The 22,579-nt window shown below is 42.1% G+C and overlaps 1 protein-coding gene across 1 annotated transcript in view; it reads right to left on the reverse strand.

The window, feature by feature from the left end:
- The window catches only part of ITGA1 (integrin subunit alpha 1), a 66,194-nt gene that overhangs the window by 29,446 nt on the left and 14,169 nt on the right, over positions 1–22,579 (reverse strand). Inside the window, exons 2-11 of the mRNA XM_079994735.1 lie at positions 20,937–21,057; positions 20,004–20,116; positions 17,470–17,558; positions 16,377–16,491; positions 12,937–13,064; positions 9,122–9,270; positions 8,207–8,357; positions 7,065–7,230; positions 1,862–1,935; positions 70–214 (exon numbers count right to left, since the gene is read on the reverse strand). Of these exons, the coding sequence (XP_079850861.1) occupies positions 70–214; positions 1,862–1,935; positions 7,065–7,230; positions 8,207–8,357; positions 9,122–9,270; positions 12,937–13,064; positions 16,377–16,491; positions 17,470–17,558; positions 20,004–20,116; positions 20,937–21,057 (1,251 nt within the window). The remainder of the gene's footprint in view (positions 1–69; positions 215–1,861; positions 1,936–7,064; positions 7,231–8,206; positions 8,358–9,121; positions 9,271–12,936; positions 13,065–16,376; positions 16,492–17,469; positions 17,559–20,003; positions 20,117–20,936; positions 21,058–22,579) is intronic.

Genomic DNA, 22,579 nt, shown 5'->3' on the forward strand with positions numbered 1-22,579 from the left:
GTCCTAACTAAGGGTATACAGCAGGTTGGCTAGCTGAGAGAAAAGAATGAACTGGAATATTGGAGTCACCTAAGTATGCTGCAAGAGGCTCATTTCTTTCTGAAGACTTGTTATAAAATGTGTCATTTCTCGGGATTTGAAAGGTATTGTCCTTTAGCATGACGACAGTTCCATTCCAGTCATAAGCTCCAACTGCTCCAAGCATGATCCAATCCTTACATAGCAGGAAAAATCAATTAGTTACATAAACCATCTACTTTTAACTATGGATCTCTACGACAACTCTCATTTTATATATCCATGAAAAAGAGGAGGTGTCCTGGAAAAAGAGGATATATGGGAACCCGATGTGGGTGACCTCATAGGAATTATACGTACATATACCCAGTGCTTTTTTTCTATATATATATATATATATAAATATGTTTAGGAGTATTCTCATTCCATCTGAGACTCCGGAAACACTGTGACAGGAAGTGAGGCCGCTATAGGGGTAAGCAACGAAACTGACGATTCACTGTGCTAGAGAAGAAACTAAAAATTTTAAAATTTTAAGATTCTTCTCCTGTTAGCTTCACAAAATGTTTAGGGGTCTGTGTCCACCCAGAAAAAAAACCACTGCACATGACACCTTGAGTTCCATGATGGTAGAAAGATGAGATATAAATTTCATTTATTTATTTATTCATTTTCAACTACGATATGTTGCCCCAGTTTTCGAGGTGGCCAATAATCTCTCATTCCACACTTTCCCCCCAATTAGCACTCATGTGGTAAATCAACATGCCAACTAGCTCCCGCCCTAATCTTGCACATGCCAGCTTGCCCCATGCCTGGCACCGGCACATTCAGCACAAACACCTGCAGTGAGCAACATGTGCAACTGTACGTGTAAAATTGTCCATGTGATCTGGAACCCCATTTGCACAGGCTTCCAGGTGCCTTACGATGCCTTATGAGGAACAGCTAAGGGAGCTGGGCATGTTTAGCCTGGAGAAGAGGAGGTTAAGGGGTGATATGATAGTCATGTTCAAATATATAAAAGGATGCAACATAGAGGAGGGAGAAAAGTTGTTTTCTGCTGCTCCAGAGAAGCGGACACGGAGCAATGGTTCCAAACTACAAGAAAGAAGATTCCACCTAAACATTAGGAAGAACTTCCTGACCATAAGAGCTGTTCGACAGTGGAATTTGCTGCCAAGGAGTGTGGTGGAGTCTCCTTCTTTGGAGGTCTTTAAGCAGAGGCTTGACAACCATATGTCAGGAGTGCTCTGATGGTGTTTCCTGCTTGGCAGGGGGTTGGACTTGATGGCCCTTGTGGTCTCTTCCAACTCTATGATTCTATGATTCAGGTTGCATGGATGACTTTGCATGTGCAGATGTATACAGGAAATCTACCCCACTGCATATTGTCATGCTAAGCCATTGTGGGTGGGACCCATCAGTGCTTCCCTTCTTCTTGCTTGAGCATTAGTTTCGAATAGGACTTGTGTCCCCAGATCATCAGAAATGCAGTCTGTGCGCACAACCAATGTTTTGCCATGTTTGTATGTGGGGATGAAGTGAACCCCCCAAAAGGAGAAAAGTCGTCAAGTTGTACCGTGCAGCAACACAATGAGACGTGTCTGAATGGTGCAATGATACAGTTTGGAAGTGTTTAGAAATTGTACAGCATGGAGTTTGAAAGGAGGGAGGTATCATCAGTATTGTGGGTTAATGGTAATTTTTAAAAATAACACACACCTGGCCAAAGCATTACAGTGATCTTTCTGTTTGAGGATATTCAAGATCAAACCCCTTCCTTCTTAAGAACAATTTATTTTAAAGAATAGCTATAGCCATAGGTGACTGGTTAGTTTACCTGGGAATAATGAGCACTGATTCCAGCTTGAGACATTTCCATTTCAAAAGAGGATGCCAGCTGGTCTTTCGTAGCTATAAAACAGGAAATGCTTATTGTTTCAACGCAAATGGATCAAATACTGACTATAAATAATTCCAAACTAGAGGAAAGACTAGACTGTTTATTAAGGGTTACCAGCACCTTAACTTGGACACTGAGAGAAATATTTCAAACAGATATATTTTATTAGAAGAAATGTCAAAAATCTATCCAGTTCTCTCAAGTAGCAAAATCCTGAATTCTTGAAGTATTAACCATCAGGTGCCTTGTCATCCATCAGATGTCTTCAAATCCCTACCCAGCTCACTAGGTGACTTTGAGCTAGTCATTAGTGGTGGAGTCTCCTTCTTTGGAGGTCTTTAAGCAGAGGCTTGACAACCATATGTCAGGAGTGCTCTGATGGTGTTTCCTGCTTGGCAGGGGGTTGGACTCGATGGTCCTTGTGGTCTCTTCCAACTCTATGATTCTATGATTACTTCTCAGACTAACCTACCTCACAGGGTTGCTGTGAAAATAAAATGTTTGAAGATATCTTGTCCAAGTCTGGTTTAAACATAGTCATTTAAGGGAGAGCATGATGATTAATTCAAAACCACTGAGTAGGGTCTACTCAAAGTTAAACTTAATTGAATACAACTCAAACATTTTATGCAAATCTGTGCCCTGTCTTCCCCTTTGGGGAGGATGCACTGTTTTTGGCAACTCACAAACTGTCTCCCTTCTTTAAAAGTGCCAAAACTATTAATTTTCAAAAGTACAATCAGGGATAATAAGTAACAGATGTGTTCTCTGTTTCATTATCTTGCGGTTTGAAAGTTATTTTTATCAGGTCATTAAGTTGACTAACATCTCCAATTACATGTAGGACGAGAGGATAGGAATATCATGCAGCTGGATTTTTTTGCAACTTTGTTTTTTTAAACAGCAGACTATAAATGTTGAAAGTGAACACCATATGTATTTCTTACTAGAATTATTATCTATGGAGTGCACTACCAGGCAACTTAACCAGTTGTGGGCTGGAAGTTATGACATCAAAAGAAATCCAAGTGGAAGATTCACTCATAGGGATCGGTATATTGAACTAAGGGCAGTCTCATTAAGTTGAGAGGAAGAATATAATATTGGATCTAGCTATTTGTTAAAATCATTAATAGTCTTCTTTCCAGTCAAGGAACTGAAAGTCATTTACAAAATAAAATGCAACACTAAAATGTTACAGTTTGCAATTTCTATGCCAGCTATTCATAGACTTGACAGGGACTTCAAAGGACATCACCTGCCATAGGAATTCTACCACTTCTGCAGAATCGCTCAGTGTTGGCCATCCAGTCTCTGCTTAATCCCCACGTCACACCACTGAAGAGGCTAGCCATGGCTCTGCTGAAAATGCAGCTGTCCTCTTCAGCAGCATGAAGTGCTGCTTTGGAAATGGCAACAAAATATCTGGCTGTATAGATTGTTTTCCATTTGCACATACAGATACACAGAGCTCGGTTGGAATACAACCAATTTATAAGTGAGGAAATGAATACTTTTCACTAGCCAAGAATATATATATCCCCCTTAATTGAAACAAGCTGCAATGCTGAGAAGCCATTGTGCCCAAACATTGTTTCTGTACAAATCCAATCATTCTAATGAGGTTCCTAATTATTTGTTAGCAATGAAATGCTAATTTGTGTGTTTTCATAAGTGAATTCCTATATTTATGCTCTCTGTTGACACTGCTGCAAATGTCACCCACAAGCAAGTCTATAATGATTATTCAGGAAAGACTGAGATTTTTAAATGTGAAGTATCCACAGATGTTTTCCCTGCTAGGAAATATAATCATTTACAAACTACTTGTACTGCTGCATAACATTTTAAAGCACCACTAGCACATTAAGCACTAGAAAGAACACAGAAGCAACACTGTTCCTGCCAAGATGGCTTAGAAAGCAACAGACAGATTAGAACAGAGGCCTGCAAAAGATTAACAAGAATAGAAGTTTGATGGTTATTTAACATGCCAGGGCTTTAGGTCACAGCAGGCCCTGAATCTTGGTTCCAAAGATAACCCAGCCTGTGCAACGCTGTGATCTTCTGGTGTTTCTGTAAATAATACTGTGTGCATATATAATATTCCTGCTGCCTTATGGGATGTTTTCAGGAGAAGAAAAGGCTAAGGAGTATTGTTAAGAGATGTAAAGGCAATATAAAGTTAAGAAATGCATAAGAAGTGGTTAAAACGGTGGATCATCAGAGGTGCTGATGGAAGTCTAAAAAGATTGTATAAGTGATAAGTTTTGTGGTAAATTTTATAATTTATATGTTAAAATCAATAAAAATTAAAAAAGAGAAAAGGCTAAGGAGTAAACCCTGCACAAATCCAGAGTAGAGTCCCTAAGGCGATTGGATGACCCCTGTTACGCCCCCTTCTGGCATCTCCTGCAGCCAAGCTGGTGCCAAATGTGATTGCTCTGCTTTTCTTTAGACCACATCAGCTAAGCCAAGAGGTCACCTGGGCAGCCCAGAGCCTCCATACACACTGCCCAGGCTTGCGTCCAGGGAGGTCACTTTGACGCTGCTACGCAGTGGTTTGACTTCACCTCTGGAGGCACACTCCATTGTCTCTTGAGACAGATGGATGACAACAATATGTATACAATACAAGCGACTTTAGGGTAAGACTGTCAGTAAGTATAACATGTAGATGTAGGTTGGGGTGTGTGTGTGGGAGAGGGTATCTGGGAAAGTTGGAAGTGAATGGATAAGGGTTAGAAAGTTTGAATCCTGGTGGGAGACAGTTTAAGAGTCAGTTGAGTTTGGGAATGGGTGGTAGCTGCAGTGAGAGCTGTAGGGGGAGGAAGCATCTGGGTGGCAGCAGGACTGGTTTGATAAGTAGCATCAGCAATGCTATATCATTGTTTTTTTGTGATAAGAAGTAACAAATCAAATAATACAGAATTGACCCCATATGTTTCTGTACACTAAGTGATTAAAAATGCTTATTTATTTGTGTTAGATGTATTGGTTGGTTGCTCGAAAACAATCAGGCAATATGCCTCAAATGTTGTTGTTTAGTCGTTTAGTCGTGTCCGACTCTTTGTGACCCCATGGACCAGAGCACGCCATGCACTCCTTTCTTCCACTGCCTCCCACAGTTTGGTCAAACTCATGCTGGTAGCTTCGAGAACACTAGCCAACCATCTCGTCCTCTGTCATCCCCTTCTCCTTGTGCCCTCCATCTTTCCCAACATCAGGGTCTTTTCTAGGGAGTCTTCTCTTCTCATGAGGTGGCCAAAATATTGGAGTCTCAGCTTCAGGATGTGTCCTTCCAGTGAGCACTCAGGACTGATTTCCTTCAGAATGGTTAGGTTTGATCTTCTTGCAGTCCATGGGACTCTCAAGAGTCTCCTCCAGCACCATAATTCAAAAGAATCAGTTCTTCAGTGATCAGCCTTCTTTATGGTCCAGTTAGTCTGTTCTAAAGCTTTCTTATTGGTGGTAAAAACCTTTAGAATGCAGAGCACCTCTATTCCGTGTCTTGCTCATTCACTGGCAGAATCTGAGAGTGGGCGGTGCTTAAATCTTCCCCAGCAGAGTAGTTTCTTGACCCCCAGTCTGCGCCTCCCCTCTCTGCGTGGAAGCCTACTGCGCAGGGAGGGCGTGGGTAAAGGAGGACCTCCTTCCTCCCCGCTTTGCTCAGGCAATGTGTCCTGGCACTGCCTTGCCTCCTCCGAGCCCTGCATCTCCTCCCCACTAGAGGCGGGGCTTCCTTCCTCCGCTGAGGAAGTGCTGCTTCCCACGATCTTTGGGGGCTCTCTGTAATCCATCTGGCTTTTCCCCTCTCGCCCCTGAGCCGATGGCAGTTCCCTGACAATTTGTTTTAATACATTGTTGGATTATAGCACATGATGGTTAGAAGTGGGAAATGTCGAGGTACTGTGGTGGCAGGAGTAACCCAGTTCAGATCCCTACATCTTACGAAGAGTGAACAGGCGTGTCGGGGTGAGTCTGAGTAGTGCCAGGCACCATGTAGCCTTGTGGGCAAGGGTGGCATGACAAAAAGTACATACCCTCCACCTTTTCACAGATTAGGGTCACTCCTGTATAACCAGGAGATGGAATTTGTACAACATGTTATATTGTTTTGCCCTTTTAATGCTGAAGCTTGTCATCAAATAATTTCCCCTTGTTGTCCCAACTAGCAGGATGGTCAGCTCAATGCTATGTTAAATATTTGCTGGGAAATAAAATCCCATGGGTGTTAGCAGCGACCAATTTTCTAGCAATGGTAGTGAGAACCTATTAACCATCCGAAGCTGGAATAATCATTATGTGAATATTTGAGCTGATGGTGTTTACGATATGGTTTGCTTTGTTTTTTGCTCTTTTGTTAAGATGAAGGTATGTATACTAGATGGTTTTATTTTTCTGGCTTCTGGAATGTAATAGATTGATGACTATCTATATAAAGAGGTTGGGCTAGTATCGAATCCAGCACCATGTCAAGGGGCCGATAAGACATAATCCAGACTCAACAGCACCCTGAGTAGAAAGTAACAACTAAAAGTCATGCGAGAAGACGGTTACAGAAGAGAAAAGCAGGGAAGCAAGCTGCAAGCAGATCCTGCACAGACACTAAACTGCATTTATGTCACTTAAGTTGACATTTAACAGCTGAGGAACACTGAGGCATAATATTAACCAACTAGCCTAAGAACAGTCATTGAATCTGTGCCAGAAAACCCCTGTGTCATCTTCCCTACTAGCTGAAGTCTGGCTGGGGCTGATGGGACTTGTAGTCCAAAACAAAGAGTTTTTAGCCAATGCTGAATCCTGCTGCCACATCATGAAAGACCAAATGGACCATTGGTCACAGGATTGGCCAAGACACTGTGAAACATAAGGCAGCTGCTTCAAACCACCTAATGATAGGACCAGCTCTGATTAGTCTGGCCTCATGCAGCAATCGTTATTTTATTCTATTCCTGAAAAATTAAAAAAGGGAATTTCACTGTTGACCCTGGAGTGAAAAGAAGATGAATTCCAGAATTGCCCTTTCTTGATTCAACTGCATAATGGAAAACTCCAGCAGCAGGAAACCATTTCTCCCTCATGAATATAATGCAGGAACACATTCAAATTAAAGAAAAGAGGCAACCAAACATACCTTCCAGAGCAAATATTCTCTCTCCAAGAGCTTCAACAATAGTAAGCAGCGCCAATTCATCCGAGACATTGAAGAAATGCTTTTCTGTTGGCTCACTTGCAATCGATTTTATTTCCTCAACCAATTTTTCAGTGCTTAGGTTGCCTCTGTTGTAGTGGCCAAGAATCTATGGCATTTCCAAAAAGACATGCTAGTGTTGCAAGGTTTCAAAAAGACATTCCTGTAGCTCACAAGTGGTACCACATGGAAAACTGAAGAAGCAAATACAGGAACCATTGCCTTGGGAGATCGCTTAGCCATGGATGTTATATAACTATATAAATTGCCCTGCTGTGACCAGCCCAGACAGAAACACCACTCAAGTCTGGACCTGGCCTGTGGAGATCAGCAATTAGGTTGCATGATGGAGACAGTCTGGGAGGCTCCCATCACTGAACCTTCTGCTGGAATGTGTGTTCTTGGCTATGCCATCTGTTGATGTTGACCATGGTCTAGAGAGCACTGTCCAAGGTTGCAAAGCCAACCATATTGTACCATTATTGCTTCACTGGCCATTGCAATTTTGAGAAACAATATACCCCAGCAAGGAAAAGCTTTGTGGGTGCCAAATATGTGATTGTACAAGGGGAGCTGGCCATGTAACACAAGAAGAACCTGATGGATCAGGCCAACAGCCCATCTAGTCTAGCATCCTTGTCTCACTGTGGCCAACCAGATGCCTATGGAAATCATCCATAAGATATATATTATAGAAATGTGCTACATGGAATTATTATGGTGGGAACTGGGAGAAGCCCAAAGCTAAACATATCCATTTCCCAAAGAGGAGCTAAGCTTTGCCAAACAGATCTCCTTGGCCATTATCTCTCTTCAGACCCAAACAAAAAGAATCAAACTTATGTGCACGGTTTGTACAAGCAAATAAAGTCCTCCCTCACTTAGCTCTTCATTTGCAAAGGGAAGAAAATAATATAGATCTACCTTGTATATGGTATGAATTACTGAGATGCTGTAGGCAAAGTGCTACACCATTATTCTGAAAAGATGGTCATGCAGCTAATGCAGCATGTTTCCAGATAAACTTGAGGAGAATGGAAGGAGAAAATTCTATGGATCTTTAGGCTCCTGAAAGCGCCACTTACAGCAATCGAAAATCTCTGTATATTTTCTTTTTCGCAATCTTCAATCACTTTCTTTAATCGATAGTTGTCGTGAGATTCTCCATCTGTCACAACTACCATGACTTTCTGGACCCCTGGGCGTGCTCCACGAGCTTCTGTAAAAGCTTCTTTCCTAAACAGTCAGAGAAAGAGAGCGATGCACAAGAGAAAAGCAGCTGCAGGCATTCTCCCAGCTAATGGCTGTAACCAATTATAAGCAGCAAGTACCAAACTAAGCAGGATCAACAGTAGCTGGTATGAGATGCAATAAGTAATCATTTATTAAAGCCTAATACTACATCTGTAGAACCAATAGAATTATATTGGCTGAACAGAGTCTCTGCAGCCGGGATGACTAACCTGTTGCCCTTTAGTGTAGTTGGACTCCCAACTTCCATCAGCCCCAGCCAGCATGAGCACTGGTCAGGGATGATGGGAGTTGTAGTCTAGAAACCTCTGGAAAGTCACAGTCTTCCCATCATTGGGCTGGGGTGTTTGATTTGGGTTAAAATCCTTGCTCAAACATGAAGCTCACTGGGTTAGTCACCCTTCCTTACCCACTTTGTATTATGAAGAATGGTAAACAAATGTTCTAAATAAGTAAACAAACTTGGAGTTATATCCAACAAAGTTTGTGCAAGTACTTCCACTTGTGGATCAGAATTTTCCCTTCCACTTCCTTTCGCCACAGTCCTCCAGATCCCGCAACCCTACTTTCAGGCAGATAGGCCAAGTTAATTCCAGCATCACAGGACCGCATTACAAATATTAACTTGCACAAAACCAACTTGTAAATTAGTGACAATTGGCGAGCATATGAAAAACCAACACGGCAGCTCATGGGGGCTGGTATAGCATCTTAACCTTGATAAATATTGCACTGTATGCAGTACTTACCTTGCTGTATCAATTCCAAGAGCTGTCATGGTTTGGCGTCCTCCTCGCTGACCAATTTTCTTTGCTGCAACAAGCACTTCTTCCGTAGTTGTATATGTGTTGAGGTTAAATTCATGGGTGACATTTTCTCCATACTGAACAATCCCAACCTATAACACATAACGTCTGCTAAAGTAAGCATTGCAAAGATGCTATAATAGAAGAAGAAGAAGAAGAAGAAGAAGAAGAAGAAGAAGAAGAAGAAGAAGAAGAAGAAGAAGAAGAAGTTGAAGTTTTTTGTACCTCGCCCATCTCCCTGGGTTGCTCCAGCCATTCTGGGTGGCTTCCAACAGAATATACAAAAACACAATAGAACTATTCTTGGCACCCGCCCTGACAAGTGGTGGGGGTGGGGGAGAAGGAGACACACAGCGGTAGTCTGCATGCATCTCCTTCTCCTGCCCTCCAAACTGCATGCTTTATGCCAATACCCTCCAACATTTCTCTGATGAAAATAGGGACATCCCATTCCGTAATGATAATTCCCCCCCCCAATTTTTTAAATTGATTTTCCAAAAATTCAAAACAAACAAACAGAGAAACAAACAAACATACATACATCCTGTTTAAATCTTGGTAACATCATTAAGTGACTTCCTCAAGTCGCCTTAGTTGAATTTCATTATATATCATTTTAACAGTTTTCCAAAATCGATTTTCTCAAAAAATTAACTTGATCACTTAACATCTTTCATTCTTTCTAATTTAGCTTTAAACATCTTGAATCGATAATGATAATTTAAATATTTATACCCCACACATCTTACTGGGCTGCTTGCCCAGCCAACTTATATAAAAACATAATAAAACATTAAACATAAAAAATCTTCCCTATACAGGATTGCCTTCAGGAGGCTCAGGGTTCGGATAACTCCATACCCTCCAACATTTCTCCAATGAAAATAGGGACATCCTAAGGAAAAGTGGGACATTCTGGGATCAAATCAGAAACCGGGATGGCTTCTCTAAATCAGGGATTGTGGCGATCACACAGGGCCCCCGGACGTTTGACAGTCTATTGACCCTGTGCCACCACTGTGATTGCTTTCTTCGCTGCCACCACTCTGCTTCTCACGGGGACACATGGAGTCCAGACAGTTGTTAACATTAAGAAATAATCAAGTTTATTTTTAAATGCAGGAACAAGCGTATGGTTTCAGTTTATTTTTCTCTTGTCAGTTTCTTAATCTTAGTTCCTAACAACTCCCCCTAACAATTCCTCTCACTCTCTCACAATACAACTTGACCAATCCACTGCCTATTTCTCCCTCTTCCTTCTCCAATTCCCAAACCTCAACTCTCAACTCCCAAACCTCAACTGACTTTCAAAACCTCCCACTCTAACTTTTACTCCCCCCTTGCATTCTCACTGGCCAATCACATCACACTCATTTTAACGCTTTCCTTATGACCCACCTAGGAGGCAAACGCCACAGGGATGTCCCTGGAAAATAGGGACACTTGGAGGGTCCTAACTAAAGAAGTGCAAGGCCTTCAAATCAAGGCCACTCCAGAGCACCAGATCGGGCCCCGAATGGGGTTGTGCAGAGCCCATATCTATGCGCTTATAGTGGGTTCCTCTTGCTTTCTGCTCAAGACAGAGAAGCCATCTAAAATGTGAAAACTGATTCACACTTGGCAAAAGCTTCCTAATGGAAAACCTGTTCTGGGGAGGACATTAGCATGGATCATACTTGTAACAAATCCTTACATATCCATCACATGAACACATGGCAGGAAGTCGCTGCTGGGGGCAGCTGACCCCTTGCACTTTTGTCAGTACAGTTGCACCTGTGCGTGCTCATCAAACACACACTGTACGCGAAGTCCCTTAATTTCCCCAACTTCGCTTGTAAAAGAAACATGAAACAGAAAAGAAAGAAAGATAAACAACTCTCTCCCCACCCCGAAAAATAACCTCTTTCTTCATCTCCACTTGCTTTGAGGTTCTTGACTAGAGGTGATCTGTGCAATGTTCCATTAGCATATTTCAAGTTTATGTTTGCCTTTGATATTTTGAGTACACGCTGCTCAGTTGTGGGGTGAAAATGCACCTTGATTTGGCATATTTATCTGTTCCTCATCTATTATTAAAAGCCCTGTAACATTGACAGATTGAATATCAATAAGGCCTCTACAGGTTTTATCTAATCGTATTCTTTTATAGCTGGGCCAGTTTGCATTTTTAGTTTAGGCTTTGCAGATGTGCTTCCCAATCAGTTTTATAACCCATCTCTTTTTAGTAAAAAACATCTTTGTTTACTGGCACTCACTGGTGCCATTTGAACCGAAGAACGTGAACGGAAGCAAAGGTGTTTTACGGTTGCAAAAATTAAAATAATGATACCACCGTTATTAGAGTTTCATCTGAAGGAAACATGAAAACCACAGTTACGAAAATAAAATGTTAGTTAGTATGACACTTCATGGGGGACGCAGGTGGCGCTGTGGGTTAAAGCCTCAGCGCCTAGGACTTGCCGATCGAAAGGTCGGCGGTTCGAATCCCTGCGGCGGGGTGCGCTCCCGCTGCTCGGTCCCAGCGCCTGCCAACCTAGCAGTTCGAAAGCACCTCCGGGTGCAAGTAGATAAATAGGGACCGCTTACCAGCGGGAAGGTAAACGGCGTTTCCGTGTGCGGCTCTGGCTCTGGCTCTGGCCAGAGCAGCGATGTCACGCTGGCCACGTGACCCGGAAGTGTCTCCGGACAGCGCTGGCCCCTGGCCTCTTAAGTGAGATGGGCGCACAACCCCAGAGTCTGTCAAGACTGGCCCGTACGGGCAGGGGTACCTTTACCTTTACCTTTTTATGACACTTCATATTATTTTATTACAAATCTGAAACTCCTGGCGCAAGTTGCAGTCATTCCATTCTCCACCCTTGACTATGAGGTTTCTGTTTCAGGTGTGACATGCCTTTACAAATGCATTACAGCTAGAAGAAAAAGGAAGCAGGCTGAAGACCGGGGAGCAGGAAATTAGAAGAAGTAATTTCACATTATGACTGCAGAAAAGAAATTAGATACAAAGATTCTTCCTCCACCAGTTATACTAGAATTCAGGATTGTGTGAACCAGTAACAAAAAAGTAGTAGATTTGAGACCCACAACACATAACCTTTGTTCTGGTGTTTACTGAGATCTTTGTTTCCATGTACTCAACTTTTGCATTGAGACCTTTTTTGGGTTTTGTTTTTTAAAAGAAAGGTGGCTAAAAATGTAAATAACAACACAAATTCAGTTAAGGGGCTAGATGAACCTCTCTAGGAACAGAGATCCAGACCCTGGGTGTAGCTGCTGGAAAGGCCCTCTTCTAAGTCCTCACCACACACCTTAGATAGAGGTAGGACATAGGCTGCCAAATATTGGAGAAAAGTGTCCTTCAGGTTGGTGAAGGATATTTTAAGCCATAACCAACACTTTTAATAGGATTATCATAAGGACTCCCCTCCCTCTCCTCTTCTCTCCCAAAACAGATTTGAGGGGGCTGGAAGGAGAGGGAGAGGAAGTTCTGTTGCATAAGCAGAAGTTCTTGCACTAATGACACGACTTCATTGGATACAACCCTATATGCCTGGAACATACCGGTAAATATAATTGGTTATATAGCTTCCAGTGTAATGCTGCACATTTTTAGCTTGAAATTAAACAAATACTCAGAAGTAAGCTTCATCGAGTTCATTAAGACTTACTTTCAGTTAAGTAGATTCAGGACTTCAGCCTTACTCTTTCCCCTTCATCCCCAATAAAAACCAAAGACAAAAATGTGTTTTTCACCATACCTGTGTCTCTTTGGGGCCTATGTCCATATTTCTCAGCAGGCTGTCCAAGAAAGCAGTGACACTCTCCCATGGGTAAATACTGTTGGAGCCATCAAGAACAATAACAATGTCCAGCTGGGTCTTGCATTCTGCAACGTGAATTGTTGGATCTTAAAGATGTGCCCCAATGCATCAGGAGGAAATTAATAATGCCTTTTAAAAAAACTAAACTAAATCTTAGCTACAGGTAGGTAGCCGTGTTGGTCTGCCGTAGTTGAAGCAAAATAAAAAAAATCCTTCCAGTAGCACCTTAGAGACCAACCAAGCTTGTTATTGGTATGAGCTTTCATGTGCATGCAAGACAAACACAAAACTGCAAATGTGATGTTGGTATCTGACTGTTTTGGCAGTAGATCAGCAAGGATTCTGGCTCCTGGTTGTTTCAGAAAGGGCATTTTACACTAGTGATCATCCCCAATAGATAGTTCAGATGTTTTACACTTGCCACAAGTTTTTCAGTTGCTGGCTATCCCAGAGCATGTGATTATGCACATTAATAAAACACGTGATCCAAGTTGTTGTTACTGGCTGGCTGAAATGTCTGTGATTTCCAAAAGAAAGGATGCCTCCAAGATCACAGGAATTGCAGCAACTAATAACATCCAGCATTTCCTGGCTCTCACGTACTTTGACATGCGCAAAAATGTCTGGGATGGGTCACATATGTCAGGGGGGTGCGAGGTATGCAACATTCAAAGTGGCTCTAAGTCAAGAAAACAACTGTTCTGGCTTCCTCAGTGATGACTCAGACAAAACCAAAGAAATATGGTTAGTCTGGCATTATTTATAATTGTCCTCAGCCAGGGAGCAAGAAGAAGAATTTGGAGAAAGGAGAAGCAAAACCATATGTTCCCACAGCATGCTCTCTGGGAAACGGATCATAAAGTAATTCTGAAAGCAAGACAGTGCATTTCTTCAATGGGATCTACCTCTGGGAATCAATATAATAATGGAATTCCATTAAAATAACAGTAGGACAGGTTGGTAATGTGTTGAACATCTTGCCTTGCAGACCAGTCAAGTCACATACTGGAAAGGTCCAGGAGAAATCTAAAAACCTCTCTAGTAGTGTAGGGTTAATATGAGTGGGATCTGAAATGTACTGTTGCAGGATGAAGTACCATTGTTTAGGATTCCAGCCACTCCAATCTAACGCCATCTGTGAATTCCTCCACCTCCAACAATCAGTCAGAATTCCATGGCCACTGAGTATGCCCATTCCTAAAGAGATTCTTTTGGGTCCTCGCTAGGAATGGATGGAACTGCCAATTTTTGTTTCTCTCATTTTCTCATTTTTTTCCAATCTAAAGTTCAGTGTTCCACACCAGTTCCTGATTTTTTTCCTCTTGTTCCCAATAAAATTCACCAGCATTTTACTGGGAATTTCTCCTAAAATATAAATGTCTGCATCCTGTTTTGCCTAGCACATTTTCCCAAAGCAGTTCCCCCACAACAGGCATCCCCAAACTTGGCCCTCCAGATGTTTTGGGACTACAACACCCACCATCCCTAGCTGACAGGCCCAGTGGTCAGGGATGATGGGAATTGTAGTTCCAAAACATCTGGAGAGCCAAGTTTGGGGATGCCAGCCCTACAATAATGCATTTTTGTATCTATTTATTTTTTACTAAAATATCTGTTTTCATGGACATTTTGCTCCATTATATGCCTTTTTGTACACACTGCTTGGCTTGAGAGCCACACCTCAAAATTCAGGCAAATGCAAATTTCCAAGGATGGCTGTGTTTTGGTTCCAAATTTCTTCCCCATTCCAAATCCTCACCTAGCATTTTCTTTCAGAGGTTTCACATCTCTCTGCAAAGTTTGGGGTTCCCCCAAGCCTGCTTGATATCTTATTTTGTGCATGGGGTGCCCTTTTGGCAACATAACCAATGACGCTCACAGCCTGAACATCAGAAATAGATAAAATGAGAGTGCAGCAGCAGCCGTCAGGCCATTTTATGCAAAAATATTGCAGCTTGTGGAATGCCTTCCCAAGGGAAGCTTGCCTGGCCCCTTGTGAAGATGCCATTTCAGTGTCTGGCGCAGACATTTTCCCAGGCCTTTGAATTATTTGAAGCTGTTGAGAACTAACATGTTTATTATGCTCTGTTGGGTTTTATGTGCTGCATTCCACTGCTGTTTTAAATTGTTGCTGTGTTGTACATTATTATTGTATCATTATTATATATATTCTGGACTTTTACTCTTATTAGTTGCTCTGCTACCTGGTGGCAAAAGAGTGGGATATAAATCTTAGGAACAAAAAAATATAAAAGCTTCCTTTGAAATATAGTCATGATATTTCACGATGGGTGAGTTCTAGCAGATGAAAATATGTATTTGCCATCTAGTCCAGCTTTCTAGATAGAATCACATGTCTTTCTATGGACTACTGTCAAAGGAAAAGGGAGGTACTACTACTACTACTAATGGGAGATAAGGTAAAGGTAAAAGATGCCTGAATGGTTATGTCCAGTCAAGGGCGACTATGGGGTTGTGGCACTCATCTCACTTCAGGCCAAGGGAGCCAGCGTTTGTCCACAGACAGCTTTCTGGGTCATATGGCCAGCATGATTAAGCTGCTTCTGGCGCAAGGGAACACCATGACAGAAATCAGAGCACAAAGAAACGCCATTTACCTTCCTGTGACAGCGGTACCTATTTATCTACTTGCACTGGCGTGCTTTCAAACTGCTAGGTTGGCAGGAGCTGGGACAGATCAACGGGAGCTCACTCCATTGCAGCGATTCGAACTGCTGACCTTCCAATCACCCAAATGCACACAATTGCACCAGAACAAATTTGTTCTGTAAGCACAAGGATTTCTACTTCTGCAACAGAACTTACTGTCTCCTTTTGCTCCTGCACCTTCCCCAAATCTGCCCCAGGGGACTGGGGGAAACCCCAGAAGAGATTTAGGGGACACATGGGGGTAGGAGAGGCAGTGGAAGTTCCATTTCACAAGCAGAAATCTTTGAGCTGATGGAACAAGTGATTTAGACACTGCCCCTTGTTTTCGAGGGAGTTTTATTCTGGGATCTAAACTTGCGCAGGACCTCTCACACTCCAGATATCAAACAATAGTCAACAAAACAAGTTTATGAGGGCATTTGTCTTAATCTAAAGAGGCACTCCGTTCGCTGTGACTACATAAAGATTATTTTTAGCCTGATCTTTGCTCATGACATAGCATCCCAAACTCTGTTTATGCTAAGCAGCAGCCAGAAGCAGCAAGCAGTTAGGTAATATACAGACAATGATAACATTTACTTAACTTGGTAATGCTGGTGGCCTTGAAAAATAGTTTCTGCCTTTTGGTATGCTTCTGTGTATACGTTTGTCTCCCTCAGTGCTCAATAATTTCAGCACATAGAAGAGCAGCACTCTCATATACATACCTTGTACAGATGGGGCGATGGAGTTTACAACCTCAAAAGTGGAGCTGACATTGGAGCAGATACCAGTGGTGTAATGTAAGCGCCCACATTTGTAAGCATAAAGAGGCCCACATGCCTTAAGTAAAGGAGAAAAAGGATACAGTTTGAACAAGTCAGCTTCATAATAATTCAAAGTCTGGGGATATCACAAAATGGCAGTGTAAAACACATGGCAACACCAGTGTGATGCCACATTAGGAAAACTTGTAGTTGCTTCAGTGTTATGATCTACATATCCTTATGTAAACCATTTTGAGTTCTTCTGGTGATGAAAAGTGGTATATGAAAACATAAAATAAATGTAATTGTCAGGCAGAGATGACCTTAACTACAGCTGGATTGGCTAATAGACGACCCATGAACCAGATCTGTTTCCCATAACAATTTGTGAAAATAAAATTAATTTTTAAAAAATATATACAAAATTTGGAACCCTCTTGTAATTTGGAACTCAACTTGTAAGAAACAGATGTTCCATGCTTTGAGTTGTATCTGCCTCACTCATACTCAAGACTGACCCACTGAAGTCAATAGACCTGCTAGGCTAGCTTAGTCCCAACATAAATATGCACAAGGAAACAAATTTGTATCACACAATTAACCCTGGGCTGGGGGACCACCCAGAGGCGACAAAGGCAGCAGGGGGAAGAGAGTATTGCTTCTTTCCAATACTTTTTTGCAGAAACTCTATTGGATCCAAGCCCATACTGCAAAGAGAAGGGACATTTCTTTAAGTTGAATGACTCCCTCCATTAACAGAAGGACTCTGCTGGTCCAAGCCATTATATAAACACATCTACGAAATATTTTGGAAAGCAGTTTTGTGGTTGTGGTGCATTTGGGTACTTCTTAAGATACTGTAACAAGGTTTTGTCTGTAGGTTCATGAGATCAAGGAGTAGATTTTCATCTATACAGTTGGACACCATTTTGAATCAATATGGCAGACTGAACATTTTAAAACTGCCCTGATTTTCCCCCGCTCAGAATTGCCAAGCAATGCTGGGTATGAGGCTGCTGGTCACTTGTTTCCTTAAAATACTTTATTCATTCACCAGAAATCCTCCATTTGGGTTAGTCACTAAAGTTGCTCCAAGGGTCATGTTCTCCTTTACTTCTGCAACGTGAGGAATGGAGATGTCATCTATAAATAGATCAGAAATGTAAAATATGTGGAAACGTGCAAGCAAGATGTTAAATCATGTAGCAGTTTCTCTAAACTAAAACACCCAACCTTTTATATATAAAACACAGTCTTTTTCTGTTTCCCTTCCTCCTCCCTCTTGATTCGGATTCTGATGAACAAGTCAAAGGCCTGGCTCTCATCCCAGAAACTTTGTCTGGGACACTGCTTCACATAGTTTTCTTGATCCTCAAAGAGGATTCAAAACAGCAATGCAGTGACAGCAGGAGACAAGCATTCACATAAATTACAAATGAGAACAAATCAAACCTTTCCAACTCCTCTCTTATAAAACTACTAAATTATTTGATAGGATATTAAAAGATGAGCAGCATTTGTGACAGTTCAATGGGAAGAAAGGTGAAATAGTTATTGGACAGGAAATGTATTAGAATTCACACCAGTCCCCCTATTAGTAAGTTGACTCATGTAGGGACACACTTAAGTACAATTGTTTAATTGTACGTTGAAATGTAAAATACGGTAACTGTATGTGTACTGCTAGAGGAATAATATGGAAGCATCTATTGAGCTAAACAAAATCTCTCAGAGCACCTAACAGGTTAATTATTGACTGTTAATGTATCTCTGCTGCTCTGACACAAGGTGTTTAATTTAGGTCACATGAAAAAGACTGAATTTCAGCCCTATGCATATGTTAATCTGTGAGCATCCATTTTGTGTGAGTCTTTGTCCTCAATCCACAGAAGAGGGTGGTGTGCTAATGACATTATCTCCAGGAGAAAACAGCCTCCAGGCTAATGGAATCTGGGATGGAGAGCCAGAGCTTTGATTTCAGCTCTGGATAGAATAAATTTGTATTTCTAAGACGTTCAGCCTGTGCTGTGCCCACATATATTATGCAACCATCTGGCTGTCATATGGGTTGGACTCAACAACATCATACACAAGTAGACCCACTGAAATGGAACCAAACTTAGTCATGATAGTTAAAATTAAGAGTAGGACTTAGTAAGACTTAGTTGATTGGCACACCATACCAGGTACTTTGGCGGGAGCAGTCTGAAAGCATAGTAAACAATCTGCCTCTTGAGCCTCCCCAAGAGTTGATTCAGATTTTACTTTAGAGCCAGGTATGTATAAAGGTGTCAAAAAGTTTTTTTTAAAAAAAACAACAACCCCCGAAACACTTGTTCCTGCTTTTATGTATAACTGTGCAGTCATAAAAGTCCTGTGAAGTCAAGACTGTCAACAGCTTTGCAAATGTTCCAGAAAAGAAACAGGCAGCAATTTAATGCATGATTTGAAATCTAAGAGGCCTGCCTGATAGCTAAACGTTTTTCACACTCTGCAAGAAAGGCAGAGAGTAGCCAACTAGTTAGTACAGAATGGTGCAGCAGGACTGTCAACAGGACACAGAGCATATTTCACTTCTATGCAAAGATCTGCATTGGCTGCTGATTTGTCACCAGGCCAAAAGCAAGGTGTTACTATTTTTATATAAATCCCTTAACAGCTTAGGACTAGTTTACTTAAAAGATCGCCTTACATCATACGTACCCACTGGACTGATCTGATATGTTGAAGTGGCACTTTTACAACTTCCATATAATATTCTTTCTGCACTTGCAGGGAATCAATCTTTTAGTATGGTTTCACCTATGCTCTGGAACTCCCTGCCCCTTAGTATTAAGCGAGAACTTTCACTGTTCTGTTTTCACTGAACTTCATCAGGATTCTGCAAAAACTGAAATTAAACTTTGCCAAAGTGCTTCTCCCAGCTGCCCGCGAGAAGTAAGAGCAACACACAAGCCCAAAGCTTTGCTCAGGCTTGTTTCAGCAGTTGTGTGCAGTATTAAGCCAAGGTTTAGCATGTTGTTTACAGTAACAAAAGGAGGGATCTAACAAAGGGAGAGCAAAATGCACTAAACACAAAATGTCTTGTTTATACTGTGTGTATCTCATAGAGACTAGTTCAAGGCCTGCTTATTTTTCTCCACACTATTGCATTCAGGTGCTTGAATGTAAGGAAGCGCATTAATTTTAACACTGCAGCATCATGGAGATGTTCCTCTGTGATCTCAGCTGCATTTATCCCCAAGCTACCCCATTCCACAAATTGCTCTGGTTCGTCCCATATATTGCCTTGCTTTGTACGTTTTCACAGCGTCAGGTAATCTGCATGCGTATGGGATAATTACACGGTGCAAACCGGCCTTAAAAACAAACATGGGCCTGCATGAGAGAAGAAACATTCACATCGTATTTTACATGTAGTGATGCACATGAGAATATTTTCCATGGATAAATATAGATCTAGGAAGAATGCCATATGTGACGCAACCCTACGATGATGCAGAGAATTACAAAGAAAATACAGACAAGGACTTAAACATTCCTATTTTGGATCTACTCCAAATTTCTGCCAGCCACTTACATTCTTACCTGGTAAGTTTAGTTTTATACATGGCAAACCATGGCCCTGCCCCACAGGGCATTTATAGACATCACCTGTTTTCTTCTGAGGTTGGCCAGCTAAAGGAGAACCAATAAGCACCCTGAAAAAACAAAAAAAGCCTGTCATCTTTTCAATATAACAGGTACTTTTACTGTTGTTCCCTATAAAGCAGGAACAGGGAGTCCGTGGTCTTGAAGATATTTCTGGACTACAACTCCTTAAGGTAAAGGTAAAGGTACCCCTGCCCGTACGGGCCAGTCTTGACAGACTCTGGGGTTGTGCGCCCATCTCACTCAAGAGGCCAGGGGCCAGCGCTGTCCGGAGACACTTCCAGGTCACGTGGCCAGCGTGACAAAGCTGCATCTGGCGAGCCAGAGCCGCACACGGAAACGCCGTTTACCTTCCCGCTGGTAAGCGGTCCCTATTTATCTACTTGCACCCGGAGGTGCTTTCGAACTGCTAGGTTGGCAGGCGCTGGGACTGAGCAGCGGGAGCGCACCCCGCCGCAGGGATTCGAACCGCCGACCTTTCGATCGGCAAGTCCTAGGCGCTGAGGCTTTAACCCACAGCGCCACCTGCGTCCTTACTCCTTAGCTTTCTATATACAACTCCTTAGCTTTCTATATATATATTGTGTCACAATTGAAGTACTGTAATTTTAAAGTGGCTTTAAATATTTTTATATGTGTGGGGCTTTTGTTTTACGTTTACATACTGTTAACAGCTCTGGTTTTGCTCAGATGAAGAACAGTGTATAAATAGGTTAAATAAAATAAAATAAATGTGATCAGCTGCACAGAACAAATAATATACAGAGCTAAGATCCCAGAGTAAAACATAGGTGAGAAAGGTTTATGTTTATGTATGTGTGTGTGTATGTTTTTCTGGCAGGGGAAGAATCCCAAAAAACCAAAACTTACCATTTTCCTTCTTCATTTTCAAACTGTTGTACAGTGTATCCAAACATATCTTCCACTGGGCCACTGAAGGTCATTGTATCTTTCACATCAACATTGAATGATAGAGAGAGACGCAACAGCACTGTGAAAAAGAAAAGAAAAATGTAGGGGGAAAGAATATGAATCACCGTGACTCCACTCTTGGGGTCAATGTCTGAACACCAGTTCCTGGGAATTACAAGTAGAGAGGGGGCTGTTGTGCTCATGTCCTGCTTGGCGGCTTCCCACAGTCATCATAGTCACAGCTGGCCACTATGAGAGCAGGATATGGAACTAGATGACACATGGTGTGTTCAGTGTATGTGCAAATGTGATTACTCTGCCTTTGTGTCAGCCTATGGCCAGTTTTATCGAGTGGCTAGACCAGGGCAGTCCAACATTTCATACCAAGTAGGCCGCAAGAGTATTTCAACATGGAACCTGTGGGCTGCACACTGCCTTGTCGTGTCGGAAGGAAGGGGGGAAGCGAGTCCAAAATTTGATGTCCACACCAACCTTCATGCTGTCTTCCCAAAGCTGGCTAAGTGAGGCACTGGGTTTTGGGAAGGTGTGAGACTCATGTCTGAGTCCTATAACTTTTCCACCTCCTTCTCAAAGCTATGAAAGCACTAACTAGGCTTTGGAAAGGAGGATGGATGACTCTAGGACCGTCAGAGCCCTTACCCTTTCCCAAAGCCCAGCGCTTCATTTACCCAGCTTGAGGCTGGGGAGGGGAGGGGCTTGATGGGACAAGCTCAGCATCATAGGTTTCCAAGGATTGATTCAAGTGGAACAAAGTAAGACCACACTGCCTAACATGGTGTTTTATCTAAACAACAGACTCTGTTCTTCAGTGGCTACCTTCCTCAACCTGGTGTCCTCCAGATGTTTTGCACGGCAACTCTTACAATCTTCAAATGATGGCCTTGCTGATTAAAGAAGAAGAGTTTGGATTTGATATTCTGCTTTATCACTACCCGAAGGAGTCTCAAAGCGGCTAACATTCTCCTTTCCCTTCCTCCCCCCACAACAAACACTCTGTGAGGTGAGTCGAGCTGAAGCACTTCAAAGAAGTATGACTAGCCCAAGGTCACCCAGCAGCTGTATGTGGAGGAGCGGAGACGCGAACCCGGTTCACCAGATTACGAGTCTATCGCTCTTAACCACTGTACCACACTGGCTCTCTGGGGTTGTAGTGCAAAACTTCTAGAGGACTACAGGATCTCAAGTAAAGGCTAAGAGCCAAAGGGCCCGGTCCTATGTAAGCCAAAATAAAATGAAGAGATGCAAAAGGAGTATGATCACGTTTATTTTGCTCCTCCCTTTCCTTTTAATGGGTCTTGTAATGAAGGTGTTTCTTGTGGGTTATGTTCTCTGGAGAAGAAGAGTGCATCTCATAAAAAGTTGTTGATAATTAAGTGATGCTAGGATTCACAATGCATTTTATGAGGCCATGATCAAGCTTTTCAGTGCCTTTTACAGTAGTTGAAGTCGATAAAAAGAACAGAATTATTGCTTGTAAAAGTCTTGTTGTTTCCATTAGTGCTCTTATGATCCCCAGAAAAGAGCAAAAAAGTAGTTTTAAAAGTTATTGTCAGTAAAGGAGAGAGGAGGAGACATTTTGT

The sequence above is a fragment of the Podarcis cretensis genome (assembly GCF_951804945.1).
Source record: "Podarcis cretensis genome assembly, chromosome: 11".
Lineage (NCBI taxonomy): Eukaryota > Metazoa > Chordata > Lepidosauria > Squamata > Lacertidae > Podarcis > Podarcis cretensis.